This window comes from Mus caroli, chromosome 9 (assembly GCF_900094665.2).
Source record: "Mus caroli chromosome 9, CAROLI_EIJ_v1.1, whole genome shotgun sequence".
NCBI classification, from domain to species: Eukaryota; Metazoa; Chordata; class Mammalia; order Rodentia; family Muridae; genus Mus; species Mus caroli.
Genome location: NC_034578.1, coordinates 72698453 through 72719095, shown reverse-complemented (window position 1 = coordinate 72719095; position 20643 = coordinate 72698453). Strand labels below are relative to the sequence as shown.

The 20643-nt window shown below is 41.7% G+C and overlaps 1 protein-coding gene across 2 annotated transcripts in view; it reads left to right on the top strand.

The window, feature by feature from the left end:
• Positions 1 to 8762: 8762 nt before the first annotated feature.
• The window catches only part of Scg3 (secretogranin III), a 40441-nt gene continuing 28560 nt past the window's right edge, over positions 8763 to 20643 (top strand). For both annotated transcript variants that reach the window (XM_021172675.1, XM_021172674.2), the window contains exons 1-6: positions 8763 to 9184; positions 9816 to 9868; positions 10487 to 10532; positions 10627 to 10842; positions 15985 to 16127; positions 17276 to 17425. In XM_021172675.1, the coding sequence (XP_021028334.1) occupies positions 9094 to 9184; positions 9816 to 9868; positions 10487 to 10532; positions 10627 to 10842; positions 15985 to 16127; positions 17276 to 17425 (699 nt within the window). In that variant the 5' untranslated portion in view covers positions 8763 to 9093. The remainder of the gene's footprint in view (positions 9185 to 9815; positions 9869 to 10486; positions 10533 to 10626; positions 10843 to 15984; positions 16128 to 17275; positions 17426 to 20643) is intronic.

The window sequence follows — 20643 nt, the reverse complement described above, 5'->3', positions numbered from 1 at the left end:
TAGTTAGTTAGTTATGTGTGTCTGAGATGAAAACTCATGTAGAGTCTCTCTCTCTCTCTCTCTCTCTCTCTCTCTCTCTCTCTCTCTCTCTCTCTCTCTCTCTCTCTCTCTCTCCCATGTGGATCTGAGGAATTAAACTCAGGTCATTAGTCTTGGTGGCAAGTGCCTTTACCTACTGAGACATTTTGATGGCTCTCTAAAGCCCTTATTTGGGATAAACTGTTAGCCTTGTCACACTCTAGGGTTACTAACCAATCCACCTGGACATGAATAATCTGTGTGTATCCATCTCTACCTTGTCCTCTGCTTGACCTCAGATGAGGAAGTAGGCTTAGGAAAGATGACCTCAGTGTAGCAGCTATTCTTTCAGTTTTTCACAGACCTGAGTGTAGTGCTTTCCTGCCAAGTCCTGCTTAGCCATGTAAGGGACAAAATGACATGGTTCCCGCCCCCAGAACAGAGCAAGCAAGGCTTGGGCCTCCATGAGTGCTGGCAGTTGCTATGGCTAGAAGGCTTGTTTGTATAATAAATCATGTACATATTTTCATGCTCCTCCTTCGAGGAAGGTCCTCTCCACCAAGGTTAACGACTCCATGATAATCAGAGACAGCAGGAGTCTAGGGTGCAAGGGCATGTCTAATGTCTCAACAAAATGGTAGAGCAGTGTGACCTTCAGGACAGGACTTAAGGCTTTGGGAATGAACTCTGAAAACATGAGTTCAAAAATATATAATTTCTCAACTATGCAAAATATAAGGATGTAATATTAATTGTATAAGGAGGGTCACAGATCTAAAAGAACAGAGGCAGTTGCACTATGAGTCAGCTTGTCAGGAAAGTACTAAGGAAGGAGATAAAGGGACTTAGGATTTGGTGATCACAAGTCAAGATCCCACCCAGCTAAGGTTTTTTATTTATGCTTACAAAGGCAGGCAGGTTCCTGAGCTCAAGGTCAACCTGGGACAGTTTAGGTTCAGGCCCATGTGTAGTAATAATGGTAATTTCAGGGTGAGGTCCCACCCATCTGACCTATTGTCTGTGTTTGTGCTTGCTGTCTCTTTCTAAGAATCAAGGGGCTGGGGTCATGAGATGCTGATTCATGGGATAATCAAAAGTGAACTTGGGGGAATGACTGAATTGACAATTGACGTAAATAAAAGACTGGGCTTTTGATCTGCAAAAGATGGACTATCCAGAAAGGTTTTAGAATGTCAAGAAAAAATCTGCTAGAACAGAACACAGAGACAGCATTCTGGAAAGCTGTCATGAGCAGAACATAAATCGTCAGCTTGGATCCACAATTTGACTTCTAGTTGTTTCTTGGTTCCCAGACACCCCTTCTTTCAATCCCTCTCCAAGCTGAGGCTGGTCCTTGGCACTATCCAGCATCAAGAGGTCAAGTTCTGATGCATTCTTTCACAACAGAAAACCACAGGAACCTAAACTTACAAACTGATACACTTTGCTGGGCCAATGTCTTGTACAGTTCCACAAGAGAACACTGCCCTCATTAGTCATGTACTGCCTTAAAAACTCCTTGGTCGAAAGAGGATTTCAGAAGATGATGGTCCCATACGATTATAAAGCATAGTAACAACATCACCTCCTTGGTTTAAAGAATTATATTCAATGGTGATCACCCTGTGACATAATTCTCAGGACCTATCTTGTCATTAAGTAACATATAACTGTGCTTTACCAGATTCTCCAAGGCTAAGTCAGGGTTCTATAGAGGAACAGAACTTATAGAATGAATATGAAGAGAGAGAGAGAGGGAGAGAGAGAGAGAGAAAGAGAGAGAGAGAGAGAGAGAGAGAGAGAGAGAGAACAATGGCTGTCTACCAATGGAAAGTCCAAAAATCCAGTAGTTGTTCAGTCCACAAGGTTGGATGTCTCAGCTGGTCTTCAGTATATGCCAGAATCCCAAATAAGCAGGCTCTAATGCTAGAGAAAGAATGGTCTTACCACTGAGATTGAAAGCAAGCTGGCAAAGAGATCAAGCTTCTTTTTTCATGTCTTTTATTTTAGAGTGCTAAAAAAGTATAACATAAAAACAAAAATTCTAGGCCTTTAGGCCCAGGCTTGAGAATGTGACCTTTGAGACTCAATGCTCCAAGGCATGCTAATCGTAAAACAGATAGTGACATTCCTCCACCCACCCGATTCCTGGGTTCAGGGGGTGTTCATTCAAAGAAAGTCACCCTGACCGCTCCTGGAACCCACTATGCAAATGTGGTATTGTTAGGGGCTCATAGAAACTGTCTTGAGAAATAACCCACACAATTACCAGGTATTCCTTGTGACTCTTGTGACTTCCACTCCCTCGTGACTCTTAACTGGTATTTTTGGTATTTTCCAACAACGCCCTCCCCACCTCCTTGAGTTGTGGTTTATTCCTTTAAATACCCCCTTACCCAGCTACTCGGGCCCACAGTCCTCTACCCCTGCGTGGTGTATGACTGTGGGCCCCAGAGCGCACCTGGAATAAAAGTCCTCTTGCAGTTTGCATCAAGACCGTTTCTCGTGAGTGATTTGGGGTGTCGCCTCTCCTGAGTCAGAACATGGGGGAGTCCTCACGTTGTGGGTCTTTCAGTGCCAGCAGAATGTATAGCCCTGATTAAACATTGAGCCCTCCTCAAAAGAATTGGATTAAAAGTGAGTCTTCCCAGTCAGGTAGTGGTGGTGCAAGACTTTAACCTAGCACAGATTAAAGGAGGTCTGAGAGGTAGGCAGGTCTCTGAGTTTGATGTAAGCTTGATCTACAGAGTAAGGTCCCAGGACAGCCAGGGCTACACAGAGAAACCCTGTCTCAATAGGTAGGTAGGTAGGTAGATAGATAGATAGATAGATAGATAGATAGATAGATAGATAGATTATCAAATTATTTAAATTGGAAAAATCCCCACAGGTATACCCAGACGCTTGGGTTCTAGTTAATTCTAGATGTAGACAAGTCGTCATCCAACAAGGCATCACACCTAGTACTTTATTTCTCATTCACTCCAAGTCCCACTGAACTGGAATCATTCCCTAAGTCCAGTCCTAGCCACAAGTGCACAGCAGGGCTTCAACCTCAGGGCATTTGAGAAGCTTTAGCCTACTCTTAGGCATACCAGTAACTACTTAGCAACTTCTTCCCTGGAAGCAAAAGACAGGGTTGATGGGAAGCTGGGCAGTTTGGCCACTTAAGGTGGAATAATAGCTTAACAAAATGCCAAGTCCTTTTTGCTGCTGTGAGTAGATTCATACAATGGTAAGGCTCCATCAACAAGCATGTATCAGTGTCTCTATTGTATGCTAGGCCCTAAGATAAGTAAATGAGTCTGGATTAACCCCTCCCATCAAGAATGTAACAATAATAAAGAAATATTATGTGAAAACAACATGTTTTGGAAATAGTTTCTAGTAGCATTCACATAGTAGCTGCATGTCAGGGAAGACCAAGTACCGGTCTACTGGGCTTTAATTTCCCTTCTACTGATGTGATCATAAAGTATCTCTACATGTCAGAAAAAAAATAGTTTACAGCTGTCGAAATGTAAGAATATGAAACATTGTGGTATATAAACATATTTACATAGACTATACTGCCTTACTTTCTTGCTATAAAGTTACTGCATGCTCCTGTTAAAAATTCAAGGTTTTCTAAATGACAAAGGAAGTAGAATCCCAACCAGGCACCCACCAGAAATATGATGAAAAATAGAGTTTATGTTCAATCTCTGTGCATAATTGGGCATACACAAATACAGAAAAGAAGGCATACTCTATAATAAAAATCAGTGATAATAGGCAACCTATTTTACTCAGTTCTGCTAGATGTTTTAACATTGTATTGTATATGTGTTTTAAATGATATGATCTTAGAGATTCCACTAGAAATCAGACAGCGAGCACCCTGTCTGATGTTTTGTTTGCCTGTCAGCACACCCTGACTCATTCTGGGAAACCTTTCTTCCTTGTGGTTCTAGAGGGAGTGTCCAGTGTCTCACTTCTTCCTCCCACAGTCCTGAGCTGGACCATTAGCTTAATGTCATTCAACCGCGGTACAAAATAAGGGAACCAGAAACGTTTTCTGTGCATCTACCGTCCCCAGCCACCCACTCTCAGATTCAGTTCTGGAACCTTCCGCATGTAGGTAGCCTATGATGTTTAGCATTTGAGCTAGTTTATTTGTTTCTATTCTTTTTCCATGTCCCTTTTCTTGGCTGCATTAGTCATGCTCTTTGCGGCATTATGCTTGGTTATTGCGTCTCTCCTCTGATGGTACGCTGCCAGATTCCACATTTACTTCTGCTCTGGACCATTAGCCATCTCAAGTATGAGCGCTAGGGTCATTTCCTCTCACTGCAACCAATCCATTCTCATCACTCTGCAGAACTGAGCCTTATCAGCTCAGACTTTGGCCTTTCATGAATACCTCTTTGACAAGAATGCTCATTCTTAATGAAAATGCCAAGCAGAGAACCATCCTGACAGGGGGCATGACCCTCTGAACTGGGACAGACAGCATAGTTTCAGCATCTGGAAACCAGAAATAAGCAGCCAACCCTCTACCACTTTATTACTTTATTTAAACAAGTGGACTTTCACATACTGTGTAAATGGCTGGGAAATCACCAATAACTTCAACAGGATCTTTTCTCTTTATAAATTCATAGGCAGGACCCAGATTTACAAAATATTCACACAAAATATTTTCTTAGAAAAAAAAAAAAAAACATGTCCTAGTTACCTATTGTTATCACTATCAGATGAATGGATGACCACGTGTTTTTCTTTTTCTTGCCCCCGTTTTCTGCTTTTTTGTAGTTTTAGAAATTTTACCCTATCACATGAAGTCAAAGTCAGTAAATAATCTTGTTTGCATCCTGGTCCAAGCAAACCAACTGTACTGGTTGGTTTTGTGTGTCAACTTGACACAAACTGGAGTTATCACAGAGAAAGGAGCCTCCATGAGATCCAGCTGTGGGGCATTTTCTCAGTTGGTGATCAAGGGAGGAGGGCCCATTGTGGGTGGTGCCATCCCTGGGCTGGTAGTCTTGGGTTCTATAAGAAACCAAACTGAGCAAGCCAAGGGAAGAAAGCCTATAAGTAACATCCCTCCATGGCCTCTGCATCAGCTCCTGCTTCCTGACCTGCTTGAGTTCCAGTCCTGACTTCCTTTAGTGATGTACAGCAGTGTGGAAGTATAAACTGAATAAACCCTTTCCTCCCCAACTTGCTTCTTGGTCATGATGTTTTGTGCAGGAATAGAAACCCTGACTAAGATACCATCTGTGAAAATATTTATAAGAAAAGTCAGGAAATTTAAACTTTGGAGATTTGGTGATACTAAAACAGTACTATTCTTATTAGGTTTGTTTAAAATGCTACAGTATCATTAAAAAATAATTCTCATCTTTTAGATAAATGCACTGACATATTTAGAGATGGAATTAAGTCTATGGATTTATGGGTAATTAGTTCATTATGGGGTAATAACTGGCTGGAAATTTAAATACCAGGAATCTGCTGGTTTATAATTGTTGAAGTTGGACAACAGGTTCATGGTGCTCATTTCCATGTACTCTTTACTTTTATATTTGAAATCTCCTGTAATAAAATATGTAATGATGGTAAATATAACAATCACTTATTAATATTAATTAATACTATGCCTTCTTATAATAAGTAGGCAGGCATATCTTCTAATTATCTCTACCTATGTTTATGCTGTTTGTTTACTTTTTGAGACAAGGTCTCATGTAATCTAGGCTAGCCTTGAATTCACAGTGTAATAAAACTAGCCTTGAACTCCTGATCTACTATCTCCACCTCCTGAGTGTTGGAATCAGAGGTGTGAGCCACCAGACTGGGTAGATATCTCCATCTTCAAGACTCTCAGCTCAAAAGGTACTTTTTTAGGTAGGTACCAGCTGATGTACTTGTGTGCTGAAAGCCACATGGGCCACAGTGACAGGCTATGTGTCCCACTGTTCTCACCATATCTTTTGTGTTCATCTGTGTCACTGCTACTACTCTCTTGTAAAGTCAACATGCTTTAAAAATATTTACTATTTACTTTGCATATAAGAATAAAATATTTTAACTCTTTTTAATATTAATGATTTTTCTAAACCTTGTGTCTTAGTTAGAGTTTCTACTGCTGTGAAGAGACACCATGACCACAGAAACTCTTATAAAGGAAAACATCTCATTGGAGCTGGCTTACAGTTTCAGAGGTTTAGTCCATTATAGTCATGGCAGGGGAAACATGGCACCATGCACCATGCACCATGCACCATGCACCATGTAGGCAGACATGGAGAGGTAGCTGAGAGTTCTACATCTGGATCAGCAGGCAGCAGAAAAAGCATGAGCCACTAAGTCTGGCTTTTGTTTTTTAACATCAATGCCCATGCCCTAATGACACACCTACTCCAATAAGGCCTCACCTCTTTAGAGTGACACTCCCTATAGGTCTATGGCGGCCATTTTTATTCAACTACTATACCTTGCCTGGTCATTAATTCCATTATTTGGACTCCATTTGAACTCTGCACATACAAAGGAGATAAACAAACCTCGGTGATTATTTACTCTCCTATACTTAACTAAGAACATCATGTTGCATGTGAACCTTATATACTATATAGTTGTTTTGATGTTGGTTTCATACAGTTTTTTTTTTTTCGCTTTACTAGGCACAAGACCAGCAGTGACCAATGTCATCTTGTCTTTTTTTTATTATTATTATTATATGTAGGTACACTGTAGCTGTCCTCAGACACTCCAGAAGAGGGAGTCAGATCTCTTTACGGATGGTTGTGAGCCACCATGTGGTTGCTGGGATTTGAACTCCAGACCTTCGGAAGAGCAGTCAGGTGCTCTTACCCACTGAGCCATCTCACCAGCCCCCATCTTGTCTTTTTATACAAGCAATTATGTTAGGACCTGGTACATTTCAAATGCTCAGTATATATCTGTTCAATTAAATTAAGATTATTCCATTTATAAATCTATGCTTTTGTCCAGTATGATCACATATAATAAGACTAAAGAACATGAACTTATTCATATTCTATTCTTTATGCCACATTCTATTCTATTCATATTCCTTCCTGCTCCATAAGTCAGCTGATCTAAAACATTACTCGTTCCATAGTTCAGTTTCTATCTAAGGCAATAACAAGTGGCATCTATACGTCAGCTGATAGAGCTGTCATTTATGTTTTAAGGAACAGAGATCTAAAGAAATTTCCCTTAGCACAGATGTGATTTTAAAATATGACCCAATTTTTTTTTAATTTTTAAACACAATTTTAATAATTATATGGATGTGTGTCTGTGTTGGGGTATGTGCACATGTGTTGCTCACAGAGGCCAGAAGAGGATTGGAGTTGCAATTACAAACAATTGTGAGCTACATTCATGTAGGTTCTGGGTCCTCTGCAAACCCACTGAACTATTGCTTTAGCCCATGAGTTAATTTTTAAGACTGCAGCATACCAGGTTAATGATACTGTGCTACCCACCATTGAGAAAGATCTATTCGGTTTGAAGTAACTGCTAGATTTGAAGTACTCTGTAACAGATTTTAATGTATCAATTTTAAAAACAGATTCACATGGAAACAAAAGGACTTTTAGATTCTTAACTGAAATACTTGCATGACTATTAAACTCAAAACCTCCTGAAAGGGAAATCTGTTTGTCAGTGGGTTTGTTTGTTTGTTTGTTTTCATGTATTTAAATAAGTAACTTGGTCCATGAGAGGGAGGAGCCAGAAATCAAAGGCCTGATTGTGCTGGGTCCTTCTTTGTGGCCATTCTTCAGCTGGGTTCTCACTCAGCAGGCTGCAGTTGAAAGGAAAAGATCCAAGTTCTGCTTAAAAATCAGACTAAAGAGCTTGCTCAGCACCCCGCTCACATTATGCTATCTGCATTCACCACTTAAAAGTCTTTGGATAGTAAATTGTATGCAATGACCTCAGTCTTCCAGGATATTCTCGGATTATAGGAAGCACCCCTCTGGCTTGCTTATGAGGAGAGGAGTATTTTTCATGGCTTTCCCTTTTCTTGAAAGACTCTCAGAACATCAAGATCTTCAGGTATAAATTAGACCCGGGGAAGAATGTCACAAAAGCGCACTATTTTTCCTACTTGGTTAGAAGAAAGAGAACAAAACTGAATATTTCTGGTGACGACTCTCGCTCCAAGAGGGACAAACGGGTTGTTTTGTTTTGTTTTGTTTCCTTCTCTAACTATGTGAGAGTGAAGTTTTATGCACAATGTATTTGAAATAATATTCGTGCGCTTTCCTAATCAAAAGACTTCTGTGGAGCTGAGATGCAAGAGCATCAAAAGACTGTCAACACAGATCAATAAAGGCAGGTCTTTATAAGGTTTGATAGAATTATATCTTTTGTTTATAATAGAATTTTGATTATAATAGAATATAAAGGTATAACAGAATTTTGAGTATAGCAGGAAGGGATTTTGGAGTAGAGACTGCAGATGAATCACAATCAAAATTAGACAAAGATTACCCATGTCTCCTTGACAAGTTCACGGGTAGAGAGGGCATTTAGCCCTTGAGGTACAGCAACCATGCCTATCGTCCAGCAATCCTACAATCCGGCCCGACTCCGACGTAGAAACATACCCAAGACTGCGGCAAGGAAAATACGCGAGCAAGCCTGTCTCCCCTCCCCCGCTCCGTTCCCGCGGGATTGGAGTAGCGCTGGGTCGCTGACGCCATCCTCACGCCTCTGGTTTGCATGGAGCATGCGCCTCCTCCTCATTTCCTCTCCTGGAGCTAGTGGAGTAAAGCTACGCCCAGGCCCGCGTCCGCTGGCGGCGCAGGAACTTCAGCACCCGCGGAGCGGACAGCGCCCGCCGCACCTGCTCACCTGCTCTGGGCGCAGGAAGAGCCTGCATCCTCCTGCCAGCCCAGAGCAACTGCGCCGGAGGCTCCCAGACCCTCTCCCTTCCCGCACCCAGGCTCCTGTCCCTTCCAGCTTCTAAACTCCCCTTCTCATTCATAACAAAAGCTACAGCTCAGGGGCCCAGCGCCAGGCTCTTTCCAGCAGAGCACAGAGGAGCAAGAAAGAATGGGGTTCCTTTGGACCGGCTCTTGGATACTGGTGTTGGTGCTCAACAGCGGCCCAATTCAAGCTTTCCCCAAACCCGAAGGCAGCCAAGGTATGTGGACATTGCTCTGCTTTAGAGTTCTCTTTCATTTGGCCCAGCCAAGATAAAGCTTGATGTGACCCGTGAGCTCTAAATCGCCCTGCCTAGTTTTTCTCAGCAGATCTCGTATCCGTGCATATTGACAGAATATGCACGGTTTTGACTTCAGAGAACGAAGATGGATTTTTCTTTCTCCTTTACTTTAAAATAATAGAGCGATAACATGGTCTTATTTTGAAAAGGGGAGCGAGTACCTGTGCTTAAAGTGGCTAGGATTTTTTTTGCTCATTACACATGCAGGATATGATGATCTCTTTTAATGTACCAGCAATGATAATCCAAATAGTATATTTCCAATTGAAAAGAGCTAATAAGCTAAGAATTAGAACTATATGTTAAATTTCTGATCAGAAAAGTGTAATTGCATTTAATTCAGGATATGCAATAATATAATAAGCATACCAACTTTGATACTCACCATGTATACAATTGATAATCTTTGCTAATATAAATTTTATTTTGTAACCATTCAGAATTATTTCTCCAAAAAAATCTTTTTTCATTGTGTTTTTTATTTTAATAGGAAACATATTTGACCACCCAAATGCACAATTAAATTTATATTTATGTGTATTTATTCTAGACAAATCCCTGCATAATAGAGAATTAAGTGCAGAAAGACCTTTGAATGAACAGGTAGGTCAGATGTAAAATTATAACTCCTATGTTATCTTATTCACTGTTGTCACTTACTGTAGTTTCCTTGTGATATTTTAGCCATTTTACATTTATAAACTCCAAGACATTAATAATAAATTGACAAAAACTAAGATGATAAATCTAGTTCTACTAATTCTGTGTTCTCACAATTAGTGCACTGAGTTCTTATAGCACATGGGCTGAGGCATGATGATAACCCAGTGAGATCAATACTGTAGCTACTCTTATAAGACTGTCTAGTTTACCAAAGTGTGTGCATGGCTTGTTTTGTTTTCTTTGAGACAGAGCCTTGCTCGGTAGCTTTGATTGCCCTACAACTCTTGATCTTTCTGCCCCTTCCTCTTGAGTGCTGGGATTGTAGGCACATGCTACCACACTTGGTTGAAGATTTGTCTTTTGTCAGTATCACAGGAAAAAGGAATTAATTGATTAAAGCATATCAGCCCTTTGTTTTGTCTCATTTAATCCTTACAACAGTGCTTTCTGCCTGCATTTTACAAACAGAACTAAATCACATAGAGAGTAAATCATGTGGCATTGATAAGAAGTGAAGCAAGGATTTAAAAGCAGATCTGTCTCCTGTTTGTCTCACAGATCGCTGAGGCAGAGGCAGACAAGATTAAAAAGGCATACCCTTCAGGTAAAAAAGAAACCACACTGCTGTTCAGTTAAATATGTGGGTCACAGAATTCTAAACTAAAATGCATGTGTTGGGCTTGGAACTTTCCTTCCAGAAAGCAAGCCGAGTGGAAGCAATTATTCTTCTGTCGATAACTTGAATCTGCTGAGGGCAATAACAGAAAAGGAAACCGTTGAGAAAGAGAAACAATCCATAAGAAGCCCCCCGTTTGATAACCAACTGAATGTGGAAGACGCTGATTCAACCAAAAATCGGAAACTGATCGATGAGTACGATTCTACCAAGAGCGGACTGGACCACAAGTTTCAAGGTAAATGATTAACCAGGGGCTTTGCTGCCTTCTCTTCTCACTCTGAGTTTCTCATTACATATTAAGAAAAGGTCACATGCTTTCAAAATGTATTGAATGCACGTATAACCTTTTATTCATCAAGTCCAAAGCTGAGGTCAAACCAAAGTTGACCTATAACATACAAAAACCTAGAGTCCCAATTTTCCCCTTTAAAGATCCCTTTACCAAAACAGGTATGGTGGCTCAGGCCTGGAATTCCGATCAACACTCAGGATGCTGAAGCAAGAGAGTTGTCACAAGGTTGGGTTCAGTCTGAGCTACATAGGATACCAGGCCATCCAGTCCCTGACTCAGAAAAAGCGAGAAAGGCAGAGATGGTAATTGGTTTTCCTTACTGATGCTTTAAAAAAAAAAAAAAGTTAAAACATGATATCTGCATTTTACATTATTGAACTCATTTTGCTATTTCTGTTTATTTTTAATAACTAGTACAAATTAAAAGATGATTTCCTCAAATAATTAGATCAATTAAAATACCCCCCCATGGTAAAGTGTCCACTATTTAATTATTAAAAGTTTCCTCCTCTTGCCTTTGGTCATCTAGCCAGTCCACACCTGCATTTTAACCTGGACTCCTTTGAGCTATAGACCGACTTTCTTCCTACCTAACATCTTGCTTTGGGAGTTTCAGATGCACTGAAAACTGAGCATATCCCAGAGTCAGCTCATGAGCTCTGTCCTCCTCACAAGTCCCCTTTAAGAGGTGGGGACTGGAAGGGGAGGTCAGCAACCAGGATGTAAAGTGAATGAATGAATGGGAAATAAAAGAGATCTTTCCTTAGGAACTGTGCTGATATTTATCCTTTTTTTTTCCATGACAGAAATCTAGGATTAAACTATTTTTCCTTTTTTCTTACCTCTTCAATTCTATTCTTCCAAAGCTTACTCATTTTGTTTCTCATGTTATCTCCCAACTTTGGTTTTTTTTACAAACAAACAAACAAACAACAACAAAAAAAAAAAAAAACTACTGTTCTCAATCACGACCAGCTTTACCCAATGCCCAATCGTGTCTCACTTGAAGTACAGCAAAATCTTTTACAGATCTCCCAGCAACCACTCCAGCTTTTTTCAACCTATTCCTGATGTGACAGCTGGCGTGGGTGTTTTAGTTTACAAATCTGACTTACTGCAATATGTGCATGCCGTTCTCTGTAGAGGGGGATCAATATCAAACTCAGGGCCTCGTGCATGCTAGGAAATCACTCCACTACTGAGCTCAACCACAGAACCTTTGAGATAGAGTCTAAGCTAATTTTAAACCCAAGATCCTCCTGCCTCTGTTTTCTGACTGCTAGGACTGCAAACATATGCCGCCATGGCCAGCATGCCCTGGTAGTTTGGTTCATTTGTTTTGAGTCAAGATCTTTCATGTAGCTCAAGCTACCCTGGATCTTAAGGCTCCCATACCTCTACATTCAGATGCTGGGACTACAAGCATTCAATGAACACGCCTTCTTTACTTTCCATACATCTCTTTAGTAGGTTCTCATTTCTCTTGGGACCGAAACTAAAATCCTTCCTATAGTCCCTGCCCTCAGAATGACTGTCAAGCACTTCTAGTTAGGTTGGTCTAGCACACATGCCTTGATCGATACCTTGCCCCTTGCCTTCACTGCACTTCTTGTAGTTTGAACGTTTATGTTTGTAGCTTTAGCCAGTTATGATTGTCTTTATCCAAAACTACATTGACAATCTCACAAGAACAGAGACCTGTATTAGGGCCAGTGCCTGAATAATCATTAATTTGTTGTATGAGTCTATAAATAAGTGAAGAAATGAGAGAGTGTGTAAGGTAATGAGTGAGTTGGCATAAGTAGGCCCTGAAAAAAAAAAAAAGAGAGAGAATTTCCATTCTGCAGTCCAGCTTAGAAGTGAGTCCAGGCTTTCTTCTCTGTCATTATTTTGTTTCATGGCAACGAGAGAATTATGCTGATTATCTCTGGGGTGGGGATTCCAGTTAAATGGGACTTTCACAGAACATCATGGTCTGAGGGGAGCTTAGAAGTGTATTATATGTATTGGGTGGATAGAGGCCATGATTTATGTTTTGCTACTTGGGGAATTTAAATCTTGAGTTCTATTTCTTAACCTAAGGTATGTGGACCAGAACCACAGACATTAGGCATAACTGCATCAAAAACAAGTTTAATCACTCTAGTTGAACAGAACATTTAGTGTAATAAAGTATAAAAAGAATGCAGTGTGTGTTTGGCTCGATTAGTCACCCTGGCTGTAGGCGCCAGCAGAGACACGGATTGTTTGTGACTTGACCACTAACGTAAGCAGCTCCTTCCTAAATTATTCATTTTACTGCCAGCTCGAAGGCTTTAAACCATAAAGCTACAACTCCTTCCGATCCTAGAGATCCTATGATCAAGGGTCCTAGAGAGAAGGTTCTGTGGGCGAAGGTCTCATGTCCTTTGGTAGTCTACAAATCCTACAGGCAGAGGGTTTGAACCCACACAGCACTTGAGTAGGACACTAGAGAAGTGCAGACTTCATCCCAGAAGGCAGAGAAGCGGAGATTCTCTTTGGCAGGCTATATCCTCAGCCCTAAGGCCGTCTGTAAGGAAGCTCCAAATTCAAGACTCTTGCCAGTTTCTTCTGATGTGCTTATGCTCTAGGCTTCTTTGTGTGTTCACTGGGAAAACAAAAACCTAATAGTGTAATTCCTATCTTGCAAGCTAGATAATAATCTCAGTGCATCCAGGGAGCATGCTCAGCCCAATCATCACTCTTCCAGGGCTTGGCAGAGAGTAGGACTTGAATTCAATTTGACTGAAGAGATGAATTCCGGGTATTCAATGAAATACTAGATACAGCCATCACCCTCCTTCCAGTGTCTGGCACATATGAAGACATTAATTTAATTTTACCAGAGAAATGAATTCCAGGTATTAAGTGAGATGCTAGAGATATAAGATGTACATGGGAAGATAATGACAGGGCACAGTCCTTTGATGTGTGTAGAGAACTCTGTAACTGCCTAAAGGCTTAAAAATTGAATCCATGCTGACTTCTTTCAGAGGCTTCGCCCAAGGAGCATAAAATACCCCTCTGTGCACAGTAGGAAAGTGACTGTGAGATAGTCTGTCTATTTTCAAAGAGCTTAGAAGAAACTGATGGAAGCTAAGGGCAGTGGCCAAGTGCTTCACTTTTAACTGCAGCGAGCAAAGTTCTACTGTGGGAGACCTGAGTTCCGGGCTCAAGAGCCTGCAGTGGTGGCGCAGAAGAGGAAGATATTTCTTCTGAGTTACCAGGCTTCTCCCCATTGGGAAGTAAATGAGCTGAAAAACAGTCATCTGGGTTATTTTCCAGCTTCAGCAGGCAGCCAACATTCTTTCTTTCTCAGATCCTGAGGGACAAGTGGGGAGGGAAGTAAATTCTTCCACCTCTGCATAGATTATTCCCCAGCGCCCGACTTGCAACCCACAAATGGAAAATTCAGACCAAAGTGATAGAAGCCATGCTCCTGAGAAATAGAAGTCAACTTTCAACCAGCCAAGGGGGGAAACTTATTTTGTGATTCTTGTCATTCTGACATTTGGGTCTCAAAGGCCTCACCGCTGAACAAGAGCTGGGCCTCTGTGTTCAATCACCACTCGTCATAATAAGCTTGTTTCCAAGAGAGGGAAAAGGAGACTGCCTGAGGTGGTAGATGCCACCATCCCCACCATCTAGAAGAAAGGCCACGCCATGGGAGAAATTAGAGTCCCCGAGGGCCTCCGGAGAAAAGGGCAGAATTGAGATAGAAATTAAGTTGTTCTTTCTTTGAGTGAAAGTGATAAAGATTATTCATTGTGCTGGGCGTAATGGCGCATGCGTTTAATGTCAGCACTCTGGAGGCAGAAGCAGGCAAATCTCTGTGAGTTCAAAGCTAACCGATGATACCATTTCTCCAAAAATAAAAAAATTAAAAAGGCATTATTCCTAGCATATCTGGAGAGGAATTCAATTTCCATTTTCTCCAGAAAATAATCACAGTCCCTTTAATTAAAAAAAAAAAATCTGAATCTGCTGTGCATTTCACAGTAATGCACTCTTCCATACACAACTATGTGACTCAAAAGGCACGTTTAGCATCTTGTTTCATCTGCTCCTTATAACAACTTCATGAAAGTTGCACTAAATAGATAGCCTTATTATTCATATTCACTTGTGTTATTGTTTTGTTTTATTGTTTTGTTTTGTTTTCAGTACTGGGGCTTTACAAATGCTAGACAAAGCACTCTACCACTGAGCTAACCACGCAGCCTGATACTCTTATTATTTCATACAGTGGTCCAATGTTGTATAAATAACAAGAGATATCACTGGCCTAAACTACTAACCTTTCCCATCTGCCTGCCTCTATGTGACAGAGAGAGGGAAACACTGACTTCAGTCTACTCGATGTGGTACAGATTTCCAGGATTCTTGCGAGGGCGATATGGAGCTTCATTGCCTTCATCTTCTTTCTTTCTCATGTTACGAGTCATTATCATCATTGTTTAGAGTTTGGGTTTGTTTTGTTTTCTTTGAGACAGGAGCTCCCTCTGTAGCCCAGGCTAGCCTCAAACTCAAGGCAAACCTCTTGCCTCCAGCTCTCAAGTGCTAGAATTGCAGAAGTGATCCATCACAGTGAGCCCCTTTCCCTCCCTCAGAATGGTCCCTTCCTTTAGTCTGAAATTATGCTGCATTCCCAAGAAAACTAAGGACATATATTCATAGGTGTCTCTGCAAAGATTTGCATATTGTTTGTGCAGATCTCTCACCTTGTATTAAAGTTTTGATTCCAAGCTCATAAAATAAGTTCCCTGTCTTTTGTCGACTGATTTATCACATCAAATTTTTTTACATAGAGGGTTCTCCAGTAGCCAGGCATGGCAGTACACACCCATGATTTCAGCACTCAAGAGGTAGAGGCTGGAGGATGGCTCCAAGTTCCAGTCCAGCCAGGCTGACATAGTAGGATGCTATCTCTAAATAGATGGATGATAAATTAATTAATTAAATGCAATGAAAAAGTTAAGTATTTCAAAAAGGGATAGGTTATAAAATGATGTGTGGACTAGATCTGCTCTCACCAAGATGCAAAGCTGTCCTTGCTCTGTCTAGATGACCCAGACGGCCTTCATCAATTGGATGGAACTCCTTTAACTGCTGAAGACATCGTCCATAAGATTGCCACCAGGATTTATGAGGAGAACGACAGAGGAGTGTTTGACAAAATTGTTTCTAAACTGCTGAATCTTGGCCTGGTAAGTTGTGTGCAGAAGAATACAGTCTGCAGTGTCCTAAGTCAAGTCTCCTAATTAAAGTAACGGGATGCCACAGATGCTTTGTACTAGACTCCAAAGAATTCCCTGGAGGTTTTCAGAAGAGCCAGATAAGCACACACACACCCATCACACAAGCTGCTTGAGAGTCAGAGGAGCTGTGCAGCTTGCCAGGGAATGTCTTATGCCCAGCTGGAAGTCAGGAAAGACTTCAGAGGGAGAGGTGTTGAAAATGAGCTTAGAAGGAAGTGATATAACCTGCTGGATATAGCCAGCAGAGACTGAGGATGCGTGTGGCAAAACCAGAAATAGCAGGAGCTGAGACTTGCACTGTATGCCTAAGGAACTCTGAGCAATCGAATCAACCCCAGTCTCAGCTTGGCTGTTCAACCCTGACACATACCACCAGCAGACTATACCATGGTTCTTACTGTACAGTTACAAGGAACATGTAACTGACCGTGTGACCTACAGATTTAGAGCAGCCCCCCCCCCACACACACACACACACACACTTACTCTCTAAGGAAGCATCCATAAGGTTTCAGAAAATAGCACTGACAGCCTGCATGAATAGCCTAAAGACACTTCTTCCTGGAGTGCTGGGCAGTCAGGGTCACAGCCTACGTAAGACAGGATTGTCTGTTGCAAAGAGAATTTTCCTTGATCAGGTTTGAAGATGCACTTACCTGTGAAAATAAGGACAAATGTTTAGATTGCTGTTAGAAATGGTGCTGGCATAGTAAAGTAGTGGTTGTAGATTGTCCGTGACTTCACTATCACTGAGTAGCTAGGTTTCCAGCACCATGCACGTTTTCACTTTCGTTGAGCAGGCTTTAAGTCTGATTAGAAAGCTGTTGGTTATGTGAAGGCATGTGTGCTGCTCCTGCATCCTAGGGTACTCAGGCCAGGCTGGTCCTTGATGGAGATCATAGAAGTCCTAGGTGAGTAGGGCTCTCTGCAGCTTGGACTTTGGATGCCTGTGTAGCGCCTACATGTTCACCCGGGGTTTACATTTGATCTTAACCAAAAGGACAAGAAGTGATTCAACTAGAGTTCAGATGTTTGTTTGTTTGTGCCCAGAAATAGGAATAGCAGTTACACATGCTTTGTCTAAATCTTTATAACAGATCACTGAAAGCCAGGCACATACTCTGGAAGATGAAGTAGCAGAAGCTTTACAAAAACTGATTTCAAAAGAGGCCAACAATTATGAGGAGACCCTGGATAAACCCACAAGCAGGACCGAGAATCAGGATGGGAAAATACCAGAGAAAGTGGTATGTACATGTGTGTTAAGAATGGGTGCACAGGGCTGGTGAGATGGCTCAGTGGGTAAGAGCACCCGACTGCTCTTCTGAAGGTCCAGAGTTCAAATCCCAGCAACCACATGGTGGCTCACAACCATCCGTAATGAGATCTGGCGCCCTCTTCTGGAGTGTCTGAAGACAGCTACAGTGTACTTACATATAATAAATAAATCTTTAAAAAAAAAAAAAAAGAATGGGTGCACAACATGTGTGTGTGTGTGTGTGTGTGTGTGTGTGTGTGTGTGTGTGTGTGTGTGCTTTTGTATCTCTGTACAATTAGTGCCTTGGCTGATGCCAGAGAATATTTGGAGAGTATAGCATTTTTAGCATACTGAAAATATGTATCATATGATACAACTACTTATATACCACCAGTGTGCTGGAACTAGTACTCCATAGCATTTTTTGGTATTCAATTTCCATTAACAATGAACATTATCATATATTCCCAGTGCATGTTTATGCACGCACAGGTACACACACACACACACACACACACACAGAGGGAAGTAGATAGATCAATCAGGCCTCTGCATAGCAGCCTCATAACCCCTGTCTTATACTGTTCCTCTGTTCTAGGCTGTGTTCTTCCACCTGACCCTTCCCCCTTTTCACTAGTTCAAAAGCCTATCACCTTTCTAGCCATTTGTCTTTGTTAGGATTTCCTTGTTGTGAAGAGACACCGTGACCATGGCAACTCTTATAAAGGAAAACGTTTCCTTGAGGCTGGCTTACAGTTCAGAGGTTTAGTCCATTATCATCATAGAGGGACATATGACATCTTGATCCACAGGCATCAGAAGGAGACTGTGTGTCATACTGGGTATGGCTGGAGCATAGGAGACCTCGAAGTCTACCCCCACAGTTACACACTTCCTCTAACAAGGCCATACTTTCCTCCAACAAGCCCATACCTACTCTAACCAGGACCATACCTCCTAATAGCACCACTCCTTGGTGACCAAGCATTCAGACCCATGAGCCTATGGGGCCATTCCTACTCAAACCACCACACCACTCATCATTACCTCCTTGTTCCTGGACTCCTCTCTGCATTTTCCTCTTGGAATCAACAAAGCTACTGTAATCTTTCTCCCTTTCATCAGTTCTCTTTATACTTCTGAAGAAATAAACCATAGGAGGGTGTCAGATTCCTTGCCTTGCCAGAGTACCCAGAGCTAAAGCTCCCTCTTTATCACCTCCAGCATCCTTTTCAATACAAAATAAGGGTTTATAGGATATAATGCTTCTGTTGTTTAGTTTGGGTTTTCTTGGAAGGTGGTTGTTTCTGTGGAAAATCTGCCTTCTGACCTTCTAAGTGCTCAGTTATAAGCATGAAACAGCCATGTGCATTATGGTAATGTTTGTGTGGGTTTAGGTGTGTGTGTGTGTGTGTGTGTGTGTGTGTGTGTGTGTGTGTGTGATATAATCCAAGCGAGCCTTGAACTTTCTGTATAGCCCAAGTTGCCTTTGAACTCTAGATCAAATCCTTCTGTCCCCACCTCCCAGGTTCCCAAGTGCTTGTATTAATTACAGACGTGAACCACCAGGGCCAGAACATAAAATTAGTTCTAGATTTCTGTCTTGATAACCTAGAGGCTCTCCCTTTCTCTTCTTGATAACTATTTCTAGGAGCTGGCGCCTATTTAAATATCTTTTAACAATACTACTTGCTCTTAAAATAAAAAAAAATGCTTTCTGTCTTAGTTAGGGTTTCTGTTGCTGTGAAGAGACGCTGTGACCATAGTAACTCTTATAAAGGCAAACATTTAATTGGGACTGGCTTACAGGTTCAGAGATTCAGTTCATTATCATCATGGAGGGAAGCATGGTGGCATGCAGGCAGACATGGTACTGGAGAGGTAGCTGAGAGTTCTACATCTGGATTGGCAGGCAGCAGGAAGAACAAGAGGCACTGGACCTGACTTGAGCATTTGAGACCTCAAAGCCCACCCCCAGTGACACAGTTCCTCCAACAAGGCCATACCCTCTCCAACCAGGACACTCTTCCTAATAAGTGCCACTCCCTGGCAACCAAGTATTCAAATCTATGAGTGTATGGAGCCCATTGTGATTCAAACCACCACACTTTCCATATTCTTAAAAGAACAAATGTACAGGTCTGAACTGAAACAGTTGTGGTGATTTTCAAAAGCCTTCATTGTTAATTTGTTCATTTATAAAATGCCCATATGCTTGGCTTGTTGTTCATGCCATCTAAATGCACCAATGCAAATAAAAGATTCTTTTAGAGTACCAAATGTTATGCTAAGAATACCTTGCTCATTTAAAAAAGACATGGTGTCTGCTCCCACAAAGGCTAAGTTCCAGTGGAAGACATAAACTGTCTCCAACAGTGGTCATTTTAAAGGCAAACGGGATGACGTGCTTTGAGGAAAGGTCCCTGTTCTGCACTTAGGCTGAAAGAAGGCTTCCCTAAGGAAGCAATTTGAGCTGAGAACTAAATGTCAGATAGGATTCTCTTGTAAACAGGAGAGGCCACACGTGTGGAGTACCCAGGCAACTAAAACAATGACGTGGCTGGCACAGAAAGACAGAGGAGTGTTGTGAGACTGGGGAGGAGACCCAGCCCAGACCATGCAGAGCCATACTGTAAAAGCCAAGGGACCATACTGAAGGATTTTTACCTTCATCCACTTCCTGTTACTACAACAGACTGAATGCCTGGGACTGGATATGTCATAAAGAAAAGAAATAGGAGCAGGAAGGATGATGTGGCATCCTTCTCTACCAGAACATTGCCTTCTCTACCAGAAGATGCAGATTTGATTCCCAGCACTCATGGAATGGCTCACAGCCTTCTGTAATTCCATTCTCAGGGGATCCAAGGTCCTCTTCTGACCTCCACCTTTATCAGCCATACAAATGGCACAGAGACATGTGTAAGCAAAACACCTATACACATGAAAATAATGGGTTTTTTAAGGAAAAGGAATGTATTTAGCTCACAGCTTTGGAGGGTGGAAAGCCGATGGGACAGCTTCTGGGGAGGCCATGTGTTGAGAAGAGAAAGTGAAGGACAAGCAGGTGTGTCTGTGTAAGGGGGGATGGGTGCCAGTGGTGAGTGTGTAAGGGGGAGGGGTGCCAGTGGTGAGTGTGTAAGGGGGAGGGGTGCCAGTGGTGAGTGTGTAAGGGGGAGGGGTGCCAGTGGTGAGTGTGTAAGGGGG